A 21,227-nucleotide genomic window follows, 5' to 3' on the forward strand; every position below is an offset into this window, starting at 1 on the left:
GACAGTATAATCACCGTATTTTATTATAATAAAATATGTATTAAATAATAATAAATAATATTGTTCTACATGTGAGCATAAATCATATACACTTATTATGTTGGCTACACTGAAAGCCCTGATGATTGTGGGCGGTATCTATTGCGGGGAGGGGTATTTCGTACGACGGCAGTGTAATATGTGTTATATATGTTTTCCACGTCTTTACAGTTCTACCGTATTGTATGCACCGTTTCATACATTGCGTCGGCCATTTTGTACTACGTTCTGCTTAGAAATCTGAGTAGTCGGTGCTACGGCCGAGGCGCGTATGTCAAATGTTCCATCAGTCCACACTGTTATTGGATAGCTGTTCGCATTGTCTTAGCTGTTTATTTCGTGGTCATTCCATTCCAGCCGTCAACTTTCAAGCAGCCATGGGAGAGTAAATTACAAATTGGAGAAATTTATTGGCGTCCAAGAGTTGCAGGGTCGACGGTGAATTCATATAACGTTTATGTTCGGGTGAGTGTACTTTTGTTTCATTGTATTCAAGTTTTCATTTGGTTCGTCTCGATTTTTGTATTTGTTTCTAATTATAAATTTGTCTAGTCGTAATTTATTCTGCTCGACTGATAGTGAAATAATGTTTTTGAGGTTTTTCGGTTGTAGCGGCAGCCATGATGTGCGTTCTATTTTTTGTTGTTACGGGATACTAAAGATTTACCAAACTACATTTTAAGTTTGACTGTTAGTTTGGTTTGCCGTATCTTTTTAACTATTATTTTCTTTTAGCGGCTTCTAATAATGCTTATTATTTAAATTATTTTATTTTTATTATTTCAAATTACTTATTAGGTATGTATTGTGCTTGTATGTCATTGAAGTGTGACACCACCATTAAGAGTATCTTGAATAAACACATAATTAAATATTTATTCCAAACATATTTGTTACTTAGAAATAAAATATAATATATGGATATACTTTAAAATAATTTATTTATCTTGGTAGTTTTATTAAGACTAGTAATTTTTTATAATTTAGGTACTTTTACTATATAGTTATACTACACTAATTTTTTTTATGCATTTCATAAAAATCTAATTAAAAAGTAATTTATTGTTTAAGTTTGCAACTTTAATTTAATAAATTAACATTTATCCAATTCATTATTCATATTATTTGACTTTAAGAATTGTACTAAAGTTAAAAAATATTATTAAATCCTATTAACTGCTCTAAAATATTCTGTTATTGTATAGGCATTATTTAATGATTATATATTTTTCTATATTAAAATAATACTTCATTTTACTGTGAATTCTGTTTTCATTTATAATTAAAAGTATTTGAAAAAAAACTAAAACTCAAGTTAATGTTTAATTTGAATATTTCATCACAATTAAAGTTAGGCCAACCTTGGTAATATAATTTTTTTTACTTATTATTATAATTATTTTTTTTTGACTTATCCAATTAAATTTTAAACTAAAGAATATTTCGTATTACATTGATATTAGTTGGATCTATGTTCAATGTAACATATATATATATTATTTATGTTTAATTTCAATTAATTAAAAAGCATTTAATTTATTTTATAAATCATTATTTATTCAAACTATTTATTTAAACAAATCATTTTTATATTAAAAAAAAAAATTAATTTTTTTATATTTTTATTATTTTTATAAGTATATTTATTAATTATTATTAATTATTGCACCTAAAAAAAGATTCTGTTATAAGATTATATATTATAAACATAATCATTAATTCAAACCATAAAGAAACTATGTTTTAGTATATTGTAATGCTATTTGGAATCTTTCATTTAAAATATGAATAGTTAATCTTAATTTTAGAAGTTTCTTAATATTTGATTTACAAATTAATTAAAAGCAATTCTAGAATAAGTTTCCATGTTCAGATTTATTACCCAAAAAATATAAAATAAACTTTTTTATTTTTATCAATAATACATTCTGTATATATCTGATATTTTATAGAATATCTAAAAGTATTTAAGTAAGTAATATATTTTAATTACATAATATTTTGTAACTTATTTTATTATTATTTTTGAAATAATATTTAATAATAACTAATTTAAATTTTGAACACTTTAAGTAATATAGTATATTAGTGTGTTAAAATGATTCATACATCTTAAAAGACATATAGGTTCACATTTTAAAAAATATAAAAGACCTACTTGAAAAATTTAACTACATCTCTTATAGCTACATTTTTTTTGGTGAATAATATGTATAAAAAATATATATTTTTTTATTTTAAAATATTAAATATATATAATAATTTTATATAACAACAATAAATATATTATTATCAGTATGTTTATTTGATATATTGCATTTTTAGTGTGATATTTTAGATAATTATCATAGTTATTGATTTGTTTAAATTATATTCTTTAAAATAAAAAAAGAAACAGTTCTTCCTTTTGCATTGGTTGTTTTTACACGTTAAAATTAATTTATATATTTAAATAGGTTAGATTACTTAATATCCTTTAAATACTCATTTTCAAAAACTTGCAATATGTAGAAAAAATTATTATAAATTGATATTTTTTGTAAATGTAGTATTAATATAAAAATTTTGTGAACATTTTTTCTTCTATACAATGATCAATAATTTTTCCATCTAATACGTGATTTTGTGCATTGTAATTCACTACTTATTAATGTCTTAGTATAAAAATAGAATATATTTTAGATATTTATGTTTTGTGTAACATATTTTATCATTAAATATTATTTGTTGATAATTGTATTTTACATTTTGTAGTTAATTTTGTTTCAAATACCATAACTAAAATATAAATTATATTTTATTATGTTTTAGCTGTGGATGTATTAAAAAAAACCTTTTAATCTGATCAAAATGAAGCCTACAATGTCAGCTAAAGAAAAAGAAGTAGCAGAAGAGTATTCCAATGCCTTAGACGACCTCAACATTAATAGCAAGCCTTTGATTAACATGTTGACGATGCTTGCTGATGAGAATTCTGCTTTTGCGCCAATCATTGTACAGTGTATTGAAAGACAACTGCATAAGGTTTTTAAACTTTATAATAGTAATGAATATTTTAAAATCATAACAGAAAGATTTTCTTCACTATATAATCATAGAATTTTAGATGTTAAATATATTGATCCTACTTAATTTATTATTAAAATCTAATAAAACTGGATCATTTTTTTCTTATTGGATATTAATTATAATATCTACAATAAATTACTTAAAAGCCTAATATGCTAATTTTGGATCGTGACAGTGTTGAAATATCTCTCTGGTTATGATGACATATATTTAGTTAAAAATACAAATATATGTGAATATTTACAATATTTAAACAAACATGAAATAAAAATATATGATGTGACTAAATATGGTATACGTCCTTTTTGGTCCTCCTTTTTTTTTTTAATTTCATCTGGTAAATATTTCTTTTTAAAGCACACGAAAACATGAATACTAAATGATATGCTTTTAAAATATTTAATTGGTAATTAGAAAAAGTGTATTGTTAATTAATAATACTAGTGATGTATTTAAGATAATATTTATGAAAGTGTAAATAAACTCTGAAATTTGGTTAATAATGTCTATTTAACATTTGGTTTACTTCTATATTCACCTTTATTTGATTCATAAACATATTGGTATGAATTTAAAATAATGTTTCATTGATATAATGATCATTTTTTTGAAATGATTAATTTGTGTTGGGAGATTTTACTCCAGAAGACTTCAAACATGTACAGAAGATAATGAATGTGTGTATATCATATTATAGATCGATTGGTATTATTGAAATGCATTTGGAGTATAACCTTTATGTTCTTTATTACAAGTAGTAATAAAACATAAAGGTAGGTATTTAATAAAATGCAATCACAATTAGTATTATTGTGAATATTGTATTCTTAAGTATAAATAAAACACAAGCAAAAAATCAACAACCTCGAAGTTCTTATGTATGGTCTTTGTGACTATGTCCAGGTCACTATTGTTAGATTTTCATGGGAAGGGAATAGAAAAAGCTGATTTAAATCACATGTTTTGTGATATTATGAATTAATTGAAATAAAATAAAATTGTATATTGATAGATTTTAGAATAATGAATTTATTCCAAAATATGTGGAGTGGGTTCAAGAGTTATACAACTGAATTATCTTCGGCTGCAATTATTTACACCATGATACCAACATACAAATATATTTATTGTATTATACTTAATTAATATATTAAAACTTAAATTTGTTTTTATCTATACACATGAATATGTTTTTTTTTAATCCTAGAGACATTTTTTTTATGAAGTAATATATTTTTTATTTAAATTTACATGTTTTAACTATATTGGTGAAAATAAAATGTTACAAGATGTTAATTATATCTTAACCGACCTCATGTATTTGGGAAAGTAAATAATGAATTTGATTTTGAAGATTAGATAATATTAATATATATTAAAGAAATTAAATTCTATTTTTTTAAATTTTTGTTGTTCAGTTATTATATTGTAAAATAAGATATTCTAATTATTTATTAAATACATAAGCTATTTTTTATTTTTTATAATTGACATGTTTAAAAAAATATTTTATACAAGCATGAAAATAATTATTTTGTAAATTTCATTAAATCTATAAACTTAATTTTAATAACATATAAAAGTATTTAAATAAACTCAAAGAATAAAATATGATTGGTTTGTAATTGTTTAAACTAAGAAAAACTAAAGTAATTTAATTACAACCAAATATTTAAAATAAACATTGCTTAGTCTATGTATAAAAAAATATATATAAAGTTATAAAATATCAAATCATCTGCATTTTTAGTGTAAAAAATAATATTAAATACTTAATCGAGTTATAGTTTATTATATTACTGTTTGAAATAATTTTAGAACAATGATAGTTAATAATTAAACATGATCTATAGTAATTTAAATATAATTTAGTTTTAATCTAATGTATTTTACTATTTGATTTTTAATTTCAAATTCTGTAACTTTGTCTTCAATTTATATTTTAAGAATTATTAATCAATTTACTATTCATAATATTCCTTTATTTAATAATTATTAATTTTTAATTTTAAATTGAGTATGTTTAAAAAATTAACCTTAAATAATAAATATTTTCATAATATAATTTAATCTTTGTATATTCTAATAAATAACTAGTATTATGTATTTTCAACTAGAAAATATTGAAAATTAGGACTTGGTTTTAAAAAATTACTTAAAAAATAATAATAAATCTAAAAATATAAAGCATACATTTTCAACAGTTTCCATGTTTAAATAAATCAAAAAAAAATAAATTTGTGAACCATGTGAAATATAATTTAATCAAAATGTTAATATTTATATTTATTATTTTTCATGAATCTTACTAAAAATTACCTTTATAAAATAATTAATGTTTTCAAACACCAATAACTTAAAAAAATTAGAAGATTATTATTAGAATAATATGTACTTGAAACATATTTGTATATTGGAAAAAAGATGCAAATGCTTCAACATATCTGAGTTCTATTAATAATACAATAAGTAGAAGAAGCTAAGTATTTTTAAATTAGTTAACCTGTATTATCCTTATAATTGAATCATTGAATGTTTATTAGAACTATAAGGTTATTATCTTTTTCTTTTTATTATATTTTGTTATTTTATCATTCAAGTATGTTAAAAAAGAATCTTTGATGTTGAAATTAAACATTTTAATTAATTTCTAATTCCATACATATTTTCAATGTTGAACAAAAATCTTGTACTATTTGCATTATTATTTGAATGTACTATTCTTCTGAAAGTATTTAATAAATATGGTCTAAATTAAAAAAAAGTAACTAGTTTTATATTGAGATCTAAAGATTCTTGTCTGCACATTATGGAGAATTCAGAAGATACTCTGGAGGACTACAAGGATGAAATCATGCTCAGGTTTGTTTTTAAACTTACATTTAATATTAATTATATTCAGGTGCAAGCAGACAGCAAGTTACCGGTGCTTTACTTAATCGACTCAATTATCAAAAACATTGGACAACCATATATTCCACTTTTCGTTAAAAATATTGAGAAAATTTTTGCTAGTACTTTTATTCAAGTAATTATTGTTTTTTCTTTCTTTTATGCAAAGTTATTTAAATAAAACTTTTAATATTAAATGTTTGTCTTAGGTAAATGAAAAAACTAGAGCAAATATGTTTAAATTACGTTCAACTTGGTGTGATGTTATATCACCCTCAAAACTCCATGCCCTTGATATAGCAATTCATGCAATTGACAAAAACTGGCCTATTAGTGCTGCTCCACCAAACAATATTCATGTTAATCCTAAATTTCTCAATAACGTACATATTCATTTAAAATATTTTATTCTTTAAATCAAAGTTTACTTATGATATGAATTACTTTATGTTTTAAAATCTTCATTTACAATGTTTTATACTGTAATTATTAAATAAAAAATAAACAATTATTTATCCAAATAAATCTATAGTGATTCATTGATTATGTAAACCTGGTAGATTTTAGTATAAGTTGGCATCAAATACCTTTTAATTTTTTAGGTCAACAATTCTGAGACCCCAAAACCTATTTCACATCCTACTTTACCTATTGAAGTAGACGATGCTTCATTGCGTGAAAAGTTTATCAAGAAACAAAAGGAATTGCTTGAACTTCAGCAAAAAAAAATTGAACTGGAATTATTACACACCAAAAATCAAATTGAAATGCAAAAGAAAAAAACATTGAATAAGATCAACTTATCCAAAGTAAATATTGTTGTTATAATTTATTAATTATTAAATCTTATTAAAATTATTTTGTACAGAATTCTTTTAACACCCCTGGTACCTCTTCATCCAATACAAATGTTCCATCTTCAACAAAAGAACTTTATTCTAAAATACATGTATTGTCTGATAATCCTCGAAGAATAGTTAAAGATCCATTGAAAAATGTTGATGTGCCGGTTATCTATCCAGAAACAGCAGTCGCATTACCCTTAAAACCTACTGTTCCGTCTTCCAAAAAATGTCAATCAACATCTCTACCTACTGTACATCAATCATTTAAAAATACTCCTCAACCATTTGTATCACCACAGCAACATACACAAACGGTAATTTATTATTATTGTTAATTTTATTATTATCATATTAATAAATTGGTTTTGTTGATCTACAGGTTTCTAATCAATTCTTGAATGTAACTCAGCAAATTCCTAAAATCAGCCCAGTTAGTACACAGTTATTACAAACTCTAAATCGTGATCCTCGTTTAAGAAAAGTGGAAAATGCCAAGCCATCACTTTTACTTAATGAAGATGTAAAACAGTCAGTTCAAAAAAATAAAGATGAAAAAAAATTTGATAAATCTAAAAGAGATGGTAGTAAGCATCGTGATTCCAAAAGAAAAGAAAGAAGTTCTAGCTGTTCACCATCTAAGAAAGAACCTTCAAAAAAATCTCATAAAAAAATTGACCGCAAGGAAAGAAGTCCAAGAGATGAAAAATATCATAAAAAAAAAGATGAAAAGAAAATTAAAGAAAAACCTGAAGTAAAAAAAAAAAAAGTACCATCAAATATGAAAATACCACAGGCTGAGATTGTAGCATTAAACCATGAAAATCCTTTACAAGATGATAAGTATTTGATCAAGGATGATTCTAGAAGTGATAATCTTGATATAGATCATCATATTGAAGCTGTTGATACAACTGTTCCTGAAGAAAAAAATGTGGTCACTGAAGAAGTTAATGATGTTAAAATCATTAATTCTGCCATAATAACTTCTGAACTTCCTAAAACAGATTCACCTCTAGAGGATTCTGATTCATTAAAACGCCTTCATATGTATATGCAAACAATGAAGAAATCTCCTGAACCATCAACTGCATCATCTTTAGAAATGAAGAATGACTTAGACATCCGTGCAGTAAAACCTAACCAAAGTAAGATTAAAATGTCTGATCAACTATATTTTATCATAAAATTCAATGTTGGCGATTTGTTGTTATTTTTAAATAAACTGGATAATTTTCTGCGCCACAATAAAATGAAAACATTTCACCCTTCCATTAAGTCCTATTATCTTGCTTTTTCTTTATACATATGTGTGTTAATGTCTTACTACAACATCCATATTTTTTGTGGATGTTCTTTATTTATTTAATTATTATTTGTATAAATAATAAATAGTGTGCTTAAAATTGCACATGCCTGCATTGAAGACTTATTTTAGTGACATGATAATTATCTAATTATGTGAAGTTTTTATCTACCAGTGTCTTTCAATAAAAATAGAATGTTGTTTCAATTATATATTCAACATTACAGTCAAAATTTAATTAAATATATGTAATAATTAAATCAAAAAATAATAATAAGTAGGTTACATAAAATGTGATAAATATATTTTAGATTCTGAGCGGAATACAAAATTGGGATTTTTTCAATTTATTTTATGGGTGCTAACTAATAAATTAAAACTAAGGTAATTTCTTTAACTGTTTCTTATTTTTATTTATATATTTACACATTTTATACTTGGTGTTGAAAAATTTAATTTTATAGTATGAAATGGATTTTTATAATTGTAAGTCAAAAGTTGGTGTTATATAATTTTGACAATTTTGTCATATAATTATTTTAGTAATTATACAAGTAAAATAAGTCTAAAACATCGCATTATTGTATTGGAATTGTTTCATGATCATTTATTATATTATGAAAAATGTAAAATGTTTATTATGTATAATACGAGTAAATTACAAGAAGCAATTATTGTACTTATATAAGTAATTATTTTAATGGTACAGGTTATTGTTTAAAAAAAAAAAAAAATGTGAATTAATGGAACAACCATTAAAATCAACTTCGCTCAGAATCGTTTTATTTTTTTTTATTTTTCCGTGATCATTGCAATTTGTATCAGGTATATATAAAAACACTTAAGTTGCACATCTTAATAAGTTGTCTGCCTAGTGTACGGAAAGTATTTGTAGTTTATCTACTTAAACCAGATTTTGAATATGTGGTACATATTTGAATTTTTATGAAAACTAAAGGTATTCTTGCAGACACAATAATCACACAACAAAATGACATTGACCTAAGAGTTATAACCTCGCCTGTGAAGAGGACCTCAGATTCAATCAAAGCAGATGATACTGAACCTGCTGCAAAAAAAAGCAAATCTGAAATCATTGATGAGTAAGTTCCTTTGATTTTTGTATTTAATAAACTAATTAAAATCTTATTGTGATAATTTCTCTTCGTGTTATCTTTTTAAGCTTCAGAGTCCTTTCTAGAATTGTTAATTTGTTATAAAAATGTAATAGTAATTTTTTTCTTTTATTTTAATTGGTTAGTGGAAATTGGAACGTTTCCACTAAAAGTGTACCTTTCCCTTTGCTACCAATACCCATTTCCACCAAATCAATTTCTATTACATAACTCACTAGTTAAACAAATTTTGCACTATTATGCTAGATATTAATGTGGTCCATTTTAAACTCTGCAATGAATTTAATTTTGTTGACATTAAAATAAAATATGATAGCAATAATTTAATACCCCCCCCCATACCAACCTGGAGAAGTATTATAGCATAATATAATCAGCGGCATAGTTAAGGGGGGGGGGGGGGGGTTAATGGGTTATAATTTTCATATATAATTTTCACAGTTTCAACAAACTTAATGATAACAAATATTATATTTTAACTTATGTTTAATGTACTTATACAAATTAAAAAGTTAATTCTTAATTAGGAGAGATAATTTAAACCACTCCTCCAAAAAAAAAAAAAATTCTGGCTACGCCACTAAAATTATATATCCATATATTTATAAATCTAAACCTAAACAAAGTACTTGAAAACAAATTTTTTCATATACCCATTTGCACTTTTATGTTGATTAAATGAGATAAATCAAAGACAATCTACCAATTATTCCATACTACTCTACAAGTATTTCAGTCTATGGATAATTTATTTTTCATATTTATGAAAAAATAATTCATGTACTTGTAAGTGAAATAGAAATTGATTGGGTGGAAACATGTATCGGTCAAAATGTAATTTGGTAGAAACGTTTTACCCTCTAATAGAATTATATATAACATTTATTAAAATTACAAGTTAAAGTCAATCTTTTCTACCACCTTGTGAATTGAAAATTGTTTTTATCTTTTGGTTTTAATTATACTGTTATAATGCATCATAAATTATTTGATGAAAACAAATTTTTAGATGTTGTAGTATGATTTAAATTTTATTGAGTTACATTATTTAAGGTTTATCTTTCAATCCTTGCAAGAAAATAAATTATGTTCTGTTAATTGTATGATAGATAACTACAATTATTTTTTAAAAATTGGATTATTTGTTACATTCAAAAAGTAGTAAAAATCTTATCATTATTTAAAATATATACTCAAAAGAGCATGTTCCATTTTTGACTGTACAAATTGTATTTACTATCCAAATGGAATTTCAGTTCCAAAATAAGAAGATCTATTTGTTTTCTGAACTATTCATATATTTATCTAATTTCAAAATTTTAAATATAGAGCAATAGCATAGTTGTAATTCTAAAATTATAAAAAAAGCAAACAGTATATTACTAGTGTATTTTAAGTTATAAAACATGTAGTTATGAATATTGAATTTGAACCTTCTCTTCCAGTGTTTATCCCTTTATTTACTTTTTGTAGCTTCCTGTCTTATTGATTTATTGTAATTAAAAAAATTATGATATTTTAAGCTCTGACAAAAGCATAATTTTTAAAAACTATATTTATGTTTTGGATTTCTATTTGATCAGTTAAAAACATAATTTTTATTTTTAATAAATTATATTGTGTAATATGTATATATTATACATGTATAATTATATTTAATATTAATATATAGGGAATATTAAATTTCTATTTTTAATATATAAGATCAGTAAAGATAATTTTATTTGGTTGAAGACTGTAAGTTCAAAAATACATTTTTTTTTTTTTTATTGAAAATATATAAGCTATAAACATCAAATTCTTAACTATTTCCAAGTACATATTTTTATGGTTTTTTTACATATTAATTTATCTATTATATTATTATATAGGGGCAGGAATAGGTATTATCTTCAATATATTAGTATCTTACATTTGTGAATTGTATCTTGTACCTAGATAATTTTTGTAGCTGTGTATCTTTATATTTTTTTTTTCTTTTTTTTTTCTTAAAGATATTACAAACAAATTAAAATACATTATTTTCTAAAAAAAAAGACAATTTTAAATTTACTTTATGAAATCATTTTCAAACAATCACAAGAGATAAATCAAGCAATTTTAGCTGGTTGTTTTTACTCTTTATAAACTTCGGTCATTACCAAAATTACATGAGCATGAACAACAAAGATTACAAAAATGTATGTAATAATAATATAGAAAAATATTCCAGTTTAGTCAACTATGATAATATTCCTATTGAGGGGAATGACATTGATATTTTTGTTATACTGTAATGCAGTGGCGTAACTGGGAAAAAACCTAGGGGGGGGGTAATGCAATAAATTTATTATTACCAAAACCCTGACAGCCCTCCCCCTCACCAGTTAAAACATATTTTTATTGTATATATATTTTATACACTATATCTAATTGTTTAATTATACATACATTTTTTAACTCATTTCATGGTTTAGATAAACATAAATTGTAGATTATCTAGTAATAAATGTTAACATAAATTGTAGATAGCATTTACTTCTAGGTACCAATATTATTAAATAATATCCATAAGAGTTCATTAATAAAAGGTGCTATTTGTACTGTTGGATCATTTGGGTGGAGGGGGACAAAATTAGACCTTCATCTCTCAAAAAATTGTCAGAGGGAGCACTCGCCCTCCCACAATTACGCCACTGCTGTAATGAATCCGAGAGTAAACAACAATAGTCCATAATTGATTTTTCTTAGATTTTAGAAGTCGTGTACGTACTTCAATGATCAGAACCATGCTAGGTAATTACCCTACGGTAAAAAACATTATTTGTTTGTTACAACACAAAATTCTGTTCTTCAGCACCAGTTGAAAGAATGTCTTTTTCAGCTGGCTTTATATATTCGCCACCACGTTCTAGGTTATACAATAAAATATAAAAAAAATTAATATTTCTCTTAAGTAATTTCTTTATTTTTAAAATCAAGTAATTAAATTAAAGTTATTTAATTCTAATAATTGATAATAGAGCGGATAGGCCTGTTACTCCAACCCATAATAAATTTTTGTTTCAATTTTTATAGAAAATAAATAATATTGAAATACAATGGATTTTTATACTTTTTCCTACTTAAATAATAATTTAAAAAATAATAAATAATATCTTAAGTTTTAAATTTAAAATGGTGATAAAAATATCTAGTATTTAGTATCTTTTAGAAATTTTAAATGTATATTGTATCCTAGGTTGAAGTTGATGTATCTAGTAACTTGATACTTTTTTAAAGTGTCTTGCCAATCCCTGAATATAAGCATGAAGAATTTTGAATTTGAAAATATTGTTCTTTAACTTAAACATTTTAGTATTTAGGCATATTTTAAGTATTACTATGTGTTTGTGTTAGCTTAATAATATTACTTATTTTATAAAATATATTACTTGATTAATCAGACAAATAATTTATTTAATACTTATCAGTGGTTTAAAAATAAATAAATGTTTATTAATATTGTAGGTTTTACAGCAACTGGCTACTATAGGATTATAGTTTCAGCATGTATACTTATTGAGCTGTAGTAAGATACTTTAAATTAGTATTTAAATTGAGATAACATAATTTTTTTCAAATTATTAAGATATAGATAAAAGATACGTTTATAAAATTCATTAAAAATAAAAGATATTTCATCACTTATTAACTTCTCGTATGAATATTATAATTTTAATGTTACATATATTAATAAAATACTATGTTTCAAAATATAATATCTGTAGGATAAAATATAATAAAATAAGGTATAGATTATATCTCAGTGGTTTCTAATTTATATAATTTTATCTTATTGATTATTGTTAATTATATGTGTATCGTAATGTAAATTAAAAAAACTATTCTTAGGATATAATTATCTATAATTTCATATACCTGAAACCTGGTATCAATTTTTAAAGTTGCACTAAAAAATAATTCAAAATTATTGAATTTATCTTATTTTGTTTGAAGTATTCTAAACTATTAATTTTTGGAAAATATAAAATAATATTTATAATGTTTGTGTACATCCCTTACATCTCTGTAAACAACAGTTTTTTATCCTTCAAAAAACAAAATATTTTCTACAGTGAATTTTTTAACAGATACTGTAATAATTAACATTACTAATTTAACTAAAGGTAACTGAACTTATAGTCCAAGATCAATTCATAAGACTTAATAAAATTGCATTTTAATGTTAAGTCTAGATCTAAAAAATATCCCGTTTTGGAAATGTAGCGAAATAAATAACATACTTATGATTTTTATGTTACAAATTATAATTCTTACACAAATTTGATTGAAAATTAACAGTAGTTAAAATTATAATAACGTGTAAATTTCAACTTAATAAATAGGGGTAAAAATAGGGCTCAAGTCTGAATAACCCTAGAACAATAATTTTCAGAATTACAGTAAAAATACTGAAAATCCCTTGCATTTTACTATTGTTATTTTAAATTGCTTCGACTTAGGAAGTTGATTAAATCTCCACTCGTCTCGATTTATTATTTCTCTACATCCCCTACGCACACACCGACAGCCCTCATATTCTCAATCGTATCTAACCATCTATTTTTTTAGTCTTCCTCTTCCTCTTTTCACTTCAACGTTAATTGGGTAGAACACGATTGCGTACGTTTGTCCTTTTTGGCAATACGATTGCGTATGAAATTGTATACAACGTTGCCAAATCTACTAATTTCACTAATAATAGTATTAATAGTAAAGATATAGAGATCAAAAAAATCAAAAAAAAAATATATATATATATTTATAAACAAATAATATAAATAATAGGTATAAACAATAACAATAAATAAAATTGTTTTTATTTAAATGAAATTATTGTTAATAAATTATTTGAAAATTCTTAAATTTGGATTCCTTGACATTTATAACCTACTACTTTTACTGAAACTCAGAAAATACCGTATAATATAACGGATATAACTAAATTTCGTTATATCTGATATATTTGATATCATTAACAATAAATATAGGTAATTAAAGCAATAAAACGCAAAGTATTTATTAACTTTTTAAGTTCTCTCGTATAGGCATTTGGTGTACACCAATGGTTTTAAAACTGTGGTACGCGGATGACCGCATGGTGATAGAACGTATATTAAAAATTAAATATAAATTCATATATTAATTTAAAAACAATAATAAATTTGTATAAATAAATAATAATTTCATTGTAATATTTTATTGTCTTTTTATTTAAAATAAATGTAACTATGTAAAGCTTATATGGTTCTATTTTTAAAAAGTTTGAGAACCGCTGGTATACACCAATACCGTTATGAAAATTGGCATCAACATTTAAAACTTCATATGCAATCGTGTAGTTAAAAATCAGGTAAAATCGTACGGAATCGTGAGCTTTAAAAGGTATTGCCGATAATGAACACGTACGAAATCATCGTGTATTACCCCGTTAATTTTCATAACAACTGTTACTGCATTTATTTCCTTTTGTCCCATCACATACCCAAACCATCTCAGTCTATATAAAACATTATCAGGGCCGGATTATAGTCAAAATACGAGAAGGGCTATTACTTTTAGTGAGGCCCTTCTACAAAAAATAATTTAATTTTCTTTTCAGATTTAGTTATTTGTAACTTAAATATTAATTAAATTAAGTTTGGTCTGTTTGTATATTATTGAAAATTATTATAAAATTTTATTTTTTTAACATTTATTTGATGAAAAAAAATTGGCAGCATATTGTGACATGGTGCTATAGCCCCTCCCCCTTTTATCCAGCGCTGACCATCATTTATGTAATACTATGTAATTAATTTATATTTTTTCAATTTTACATATTGGATACAACATAGATATTATATAAGTTTTTTTTAACACACAATTTAACCTAAAATACATTTTAATCACAGAATTTCAACAGTCAACTTTTTTTTTATGTTTATATACCTACTGGCTGCAATTAAACACCATCAATAAACTTAAAATGTTTATCTTTTATATTAAACGTGATATAATAAATGTTGCTAAATTTAGATGGAAAGTTGTTATATTGGATCATGCTATCAGTATTAATAAGAGACATAAAATATGGTTTTCCGATTTGTCAAATGTATGATTGTAACTTGAAGGCTGTAGCCTGTATTTTGTACTGATACTGTTCCTAAACGCGATCTAACTTCATGTATTATAATTATATCATTAATTTTTATAAATTAATTTTCAATCTTATATTTTGTATTGTGTCATGTATGTTTTAATTAGTTTCTTATTTATTTTCATTGCGGTAAAAATTATTTTCAGACTTTTTGGGGCAGAAGATGTAGATTTGCGTACATTAACTGCTCCTCCTATTGTACCTACGCCCCCTCCTCCACCACAAATATCAGAAAATCAAAATCTTGATGTTGGAAAATCTTGGGCAAAGTACAAAGAAATAAAACCAGATACATTTAAAACGCCTTATAAATCTCCAACAAAAAAAATTCCAAGTGAATTAAAAGAAACATTAGTAGATAATGATACAATGGATGTAGATATGAGAGCTAAACCGACCCAAAACAACAAAAGTCATATTCTAAGACAGGCCGAAGAAGCTCTAAATGCAGGAAGTATATCTTTTGATGAATACAAAAAAATCATGTGCCAAGTAAGAATATTAATAATATTTTGATATTTTATTAATAAATCGGTTTATTTTTAAAATATTTATTTTTAAGGTAATTGAAATGACCGAAGTGGAAAAATTAGAAGAAGCAAATATTATTGAGGATGGGAATACTAAGTTAAAGGAATATACTAATCCAAAAATAACTCAGACAGTTAATGGAAATGAAACTGATTCACAATCTAACTTGGAAGCAGTTGTTAATGTTGAAAACCCTCTAGTTTCTGATAACTTTCCAGGTCCTGGCCCTTGGAACATTAATAAAAAACCAAGTGATATCAGTGGAAGTGATAGTGATAGTTCTTCAAAAAGTGGTTCTACTGGTTCAGAAGAAACAAAACTAAATAATAAGAAAACAGATTCCGAAGAACGATCTATGTTTAAAAGACGTAGAACTTTTAAACGCCACGAAAAAGAAAATTCTAAAATTCGGGGTTGGAGAAATAACAAAAGTTGGAATTCAAGATTAGAAAATGGATCAAGATTTTCTCAAAATAGAGGTGAACAATGGTCTAGAGGAACTCGTCCAAATTATTCGCATTCAACAAGATCTCTTGTCCCACCACCTATGTATGAGGTGCCAAGACCTACTGCTCCTTTTGCATCATCGTCACCAGATTGGACTGTACCTGTTATTCCTCCTTCAGATCCTGTAATATTAGAAATGATTGCACGTGATGCTACACAAACAATTAATATTGATGGTGTATCAAGAGAAGTTCGATTTTATGGTCCTACTGCAATAACTTTTCAAGCCTGGGATGATCCGAGAGAGATATACTTTCAAGGGCCTCCTAAAAATGTTATATTTGATACTTTTTTTTCAGTCTTATGTCATTTCAATTCTCCTGATAGAGAATTTTTATTAGATGGTCAACCCCATAGAGTACGTTTAGGTGCTCCTACTCGGGAACTATATTTAGATGGACAATTCTATGAATGTTTTTTTGGTGGTTCCCCTATTTTTACTGATCTTGGTGGTGTCAAAAGGTCTGTTAAATTAGAAGGTCCTCCACCTTCAGTAAATATAGGTACCACCAAGCGACAAGATTTAGTTGCTGGTCGTATTGCTATTACAATTGATAACACTTACTCAATACCTGTCTATTTGGATGCAAAGCCACAACGTATTGATGTTGGTAACACGGCCCTTATACTTCGTTTTATTGATGGATTAATGAGAGCAATGATTAATGATCAACCATTTAAAGTTAATTATAATGGACCACCACAAGCCATTATAGTAAGAGGCAATAAACATTATTTAAGATTTACGGGATTACCTTCAAATATTCGACCTGGTTATGCTGCTATTTCTCAAATGATGGGTGTTGTATTAACTGATGATACAACTACCGAATCCTTACCACCAATATCTGCTCCCCCTATACCTCCTCCTTTTGCTGGATTTGACATGACAACATTAACGTCAATTGAAGATAACAGTCAATCTCCTGTTCAATCATTTTCTTCTGCCTACTCTTTGGCTCCAAGTAAGATTTGAACTGTTAAAATTAATTAATAACCCTTGTATTTAATGGAATTGTTATTTATATTTTTAGCCACTACAATACCTCTGTTGCCTAATACACCAAAATTAGAACCTATCACAAATTCTTATATACCACCAATAGCTCCTACTCCAGCAGTACCTCCGGTACCTCCAGTTTTACCGAGTAATATGGATATCAATGAGTTGTTTAAGAAGTTAGTGGACAGTGGAATTGTACCAAAAGATAAACCAAAAGAAATTATTCAACCAAAAATAAAAAAAAAAGAGAAGGAACCAGACAGTTTGACTGTGAAACCTGTAGATTTTTCAGATCCTTCGTCATTAAAACAGTAATTAAAAAAAAAAAAAAAACCAGCATATTTTATGAATACATGAATGTATTAACTATAATTATTTTATATTACAGAAAACAACCAGGATTAATTCACAACTTATACACTGGAATTCAGTGTAGTTCATGCGGTATTCGATTTACTGCAGAGTTTACTATTAAATATAGTAGTCATTTAGATTGGCATTTTCGACAAAATAGGCGAGAAAAAATGGCCAGCAAAACTGTTCAGTCTAGAAAATGGTTTTATGATACTAGTGACTGGTGTAAATATGAAGAACAAGAAGATGAGGCTACCAGAGGTATTTTATTGCTAATTTAATGGTTTATATTTATTAAATATATATAAAAAATTTTAGCTGCCAGCTGGTTCGATTTACAAGCAGAACAAGGAACTAAAGATGATGAACAAGTTGAAGAAGAGAATGTTCCCTGTGTCCCAGCGGGTGAAAATAGTGAACTGGCTGCCTGTTATTTATGTCATGATCAATTTGAACAATTTTATAATGAAAAAGATGAAGAGTGGCAGTTAAAGAATTGTATTGAAAAGGATAAACATCTTTATCATCCATTATGCTTTGATGATATGATTGTAATTTTTTTATTTTAATAATTCATTTAATTTTTTAAGGTATTAAATTTTTTTTTTCTTTAGAAATCTCGAGAAGAAAAACTTCGGAAGAGAAATGAAGCTATAGAGGAAGCTAAACGATTGGAAAGTCAAAAAATAGAAGCTAAAGAAGAATTTCAACTCTCTGAGGATATAAAAATGAAAGAAGAAATAGAACAGAAATGTGAACAAGAAATATTAACAGAAAAAGAAGAATTGATAAATAAAGAAATAATTATCAAAAAAGAAGAAAATACAGAAAACAAAGTAATTACAGAAACAGAAATATGTACAGAAAAAGATTTAAATATAAAAAAAGAAGAAATAATAGCTGAAGAAGAAATAATAACTGAAAAAGAAAATGAAGAACAAATTACCAGTGAAAATTTTCTTGAAAACCTAAAATCAATTTCTGAAGAAACTTTGAACGAAGAGAATGTAGACATAAATATGGAAAAAAATGATTTGGAGATTCCTGATACCATGGAAATCATTCAAGTGTCTGAAGTTTTATCACCTAAACTAATTGATGAACCTGTTATTGAAGAAAATAATCTTTCATCTCCACCTATTACTCAAGAGATTGTACCTGAAGAAATTAAACCTAGATCTCCATCACCTGTTTCTACAATAACATGTTCAATTGATGGAAATAATGACACTGAATGGAATGTTCCAGTAGCCCCTGCAATGGGAACAATTAAAATAAATATAAGTCAAAAAAATACACCTGTTAATAAACCAATCATTCATAATGAAGACTCGTCCACAGAACCACAGTCACCTCCAGATTTTACCCAGACGTTTGGTGAGATTGACCCTGATCAACCACCACCGCCTGGTCTTGAAATGGAAACTGTAGTGGCTCCTAAAATTCAAAGAGAAATGAAACCAAGACTAATGCACAACAGCAAAAAACTTAAAGATTATCCAATGGTTAACAGAGGTAAAGAAATGTCTGGCTTGTGTTCAATTATGTAAAAAATAAAATAGTCTTTTTAAAGAAAAAAACTTTTTTAAACTGTGTAAATAAATATGTTAAAATTTTATAATTTATTTAAAATGTGATACATATTAAAATATTTAATAAAAAACTTAATTTTTGTATATTAATGGAATATATTAGAATAAGAGATTAAGTTCACATTGTTGATTTTTTTTTACCCAAAATAAATTATTATTTTATAGTTTTTTTTTTTTTTTAGATAAAAATTTTTTCCTGATTATTGACTAAAAAATATAATATTTTAATAGTCCATATGTAGTTTATGTATGTTTTGAATTATCAGGGTTAAAAACTCAAGTCATGGATAGTAAACAGCATCAAATAATATGTATTAATTTTTATTTTTGGTGAACGTATTAGTAAATAAAAAATATGAATAATCATCAATTCAAATATCTGAATAAATATAATTACTAATAGATTATTTTATAGTTTATGTCTATTTAGGACATTAATTGTGGTTTGATATCATAAATTCTGTATTTTCAATATTAATGATACATTTTCTTTATATTTTAGCAATTCTTTGTTATAGTTCTGTAACTTTTAATATTAAAACTATCAAAAATATGATTATTTGATCCTATTTGGTTAAGAAATAGGTAGTACTATTTACATACATATGAATAAATATAAAATGTTTTTTCAGTAAATAAGACACTGGGCAATTGTATTATTATTCATAGTTTATACTATTAATAATACTATTGTTATTTCAAAAAATAAGCCAAAAAGTATTATTAATAATATATCTTGATTTTATTAATCACTAATACTAAATGTGATAAACGATCAAAAACAAAATATTTGTAAATTTGTTCATGAAACTATGCTATACAGGGGAGTATTTAGACTTACTTCAAGTGGGGACTCAAATTTTTTCTTTGATTCAGGCTCAAAATTTACAAGTAAAGTGTTCGTTAATATTTATATCTGGTGAATCCTTAATATTTGTGGTTTTTTTTTAAATCTATTGCCAGATACACTTAGAATCGACTGGTGTAGTTTTTTATTAACACATATCTGTTTTAAAAGTTATGCTTGTGTTTTATTTGATTTTTCACCAAGTACGGACCCGACAAAAAGCCCAATTTAGTATTCATAGCCACGCGTAATTTAATTTCGTTCTAAAATGATCCATATTAAAAAAAATTGAAATGTATATCTCGCATAATCAATTCCTTAAATACAGATTCAGGGAGACGATCGCCTCTTCGCTCTCCTCTAAAATACGTCCATACCATATTAAGTATTTCTTTAATAATCTTTATACATAATAATTAAATATTCAGTTAGGCGAGATTAAGAAGTTTAAAGTCAAGTACATTCAATACCTAGTATGTTTTTTTTCTTTTCACTTCTTCAGCAGACTAATAAATTCTTCAGTCTATTGTTGTAATATTTAATCAAATTTCAATAATTAAATAGTCTGGCTCAAACTAGAGGTCACTATTATTATTTTTGAATTCCTAAGTTGAGTACTGTATAAATCATAATTTTTCAAAATATTAAATATTTTATATAGAACATGTTTATATGTTTTATACTTAAACAAATATTCATATTATCAAAACCATTCAAACATTTGATAGAAGAATCTTCATGCCTGTAAGCACAAACATCTTATACTTGCTATAATCCAGCTTATATAGTTCAATTTACATATAGTCCAAGGCATTTATTTTAGAATGATCAATATTTAATTACAATAATTATTTTTCAAGTTAAAACAAATTATTAAATAAGTTATTAATTCTCGTGAATTATGTTTTTATTCTTATAATTTGGATGTGTAGTATTTTTTAAAGATAAA

General features: G+C 25.0%; 1 protein-coding gene across 2 annotated transcripts; it reads left to right on the forward strand.

Annotated features, from left to right (window-relative positions):
* Positions 1-180: 180 nt before the first annotated feature.
* LOC112681317 lies at positions 181-19,452 on the forward strand. 2 transcript variants are annotated; one of them, XM_025551581.1, is made up of 14 exons: positions 181-504; positions 2,851-3,063; positions 6,011-6,136; positions 6,210-6,383; positions 6,603-6,809; positions 6,869-7,159; positions 7,225-7,990; positions 9,107-9,251; positions 15,591-15,936; positions 16,007-17,447; positions 17,517-17,796; positions 17,874-18,100; positions 18,158-18,390; positions 18,454-19,452. In XM_025551581.1, exons 2-14 carry the CDS (start codon positions 2,890-2,892, stop codon positions 19,387-19,389), a joined length of 5,346 nt encoding a protein of 1,781 aa, XP_025407366.1. In that variant the 5' UTR covers positions 181-504; positions 2,851-2,889; the 3' UTR covers positions 19,390-19,452. The 2 variants fall into 2 exon arrangements, with proteins under 2 accessions (XP_025407366.1, XP_025407367.1); XM_025551582.1 differs by having other exon boundaries at positions 9,119-9,251.
* The last annotated feature ends 1,775 nt before the right edge of the window (positions 19,453-21,227 follow it).

Source organism: Sipha flava, unplaced genomic scaffold (assembly GCF_003268045.1).
Source record: "Sipha flava isolate LNK unplaced genomic scaffold, YSA_version1 18993_pilon_pilon, whole genome shotgun sequence".
In the NCBI taxonomy this organism is placed as follows: Eukaryota; Metazoa; Arthropoda; class Insecta; order Hemiptera; family Aphididae; genus Sipha; species Sipha flava.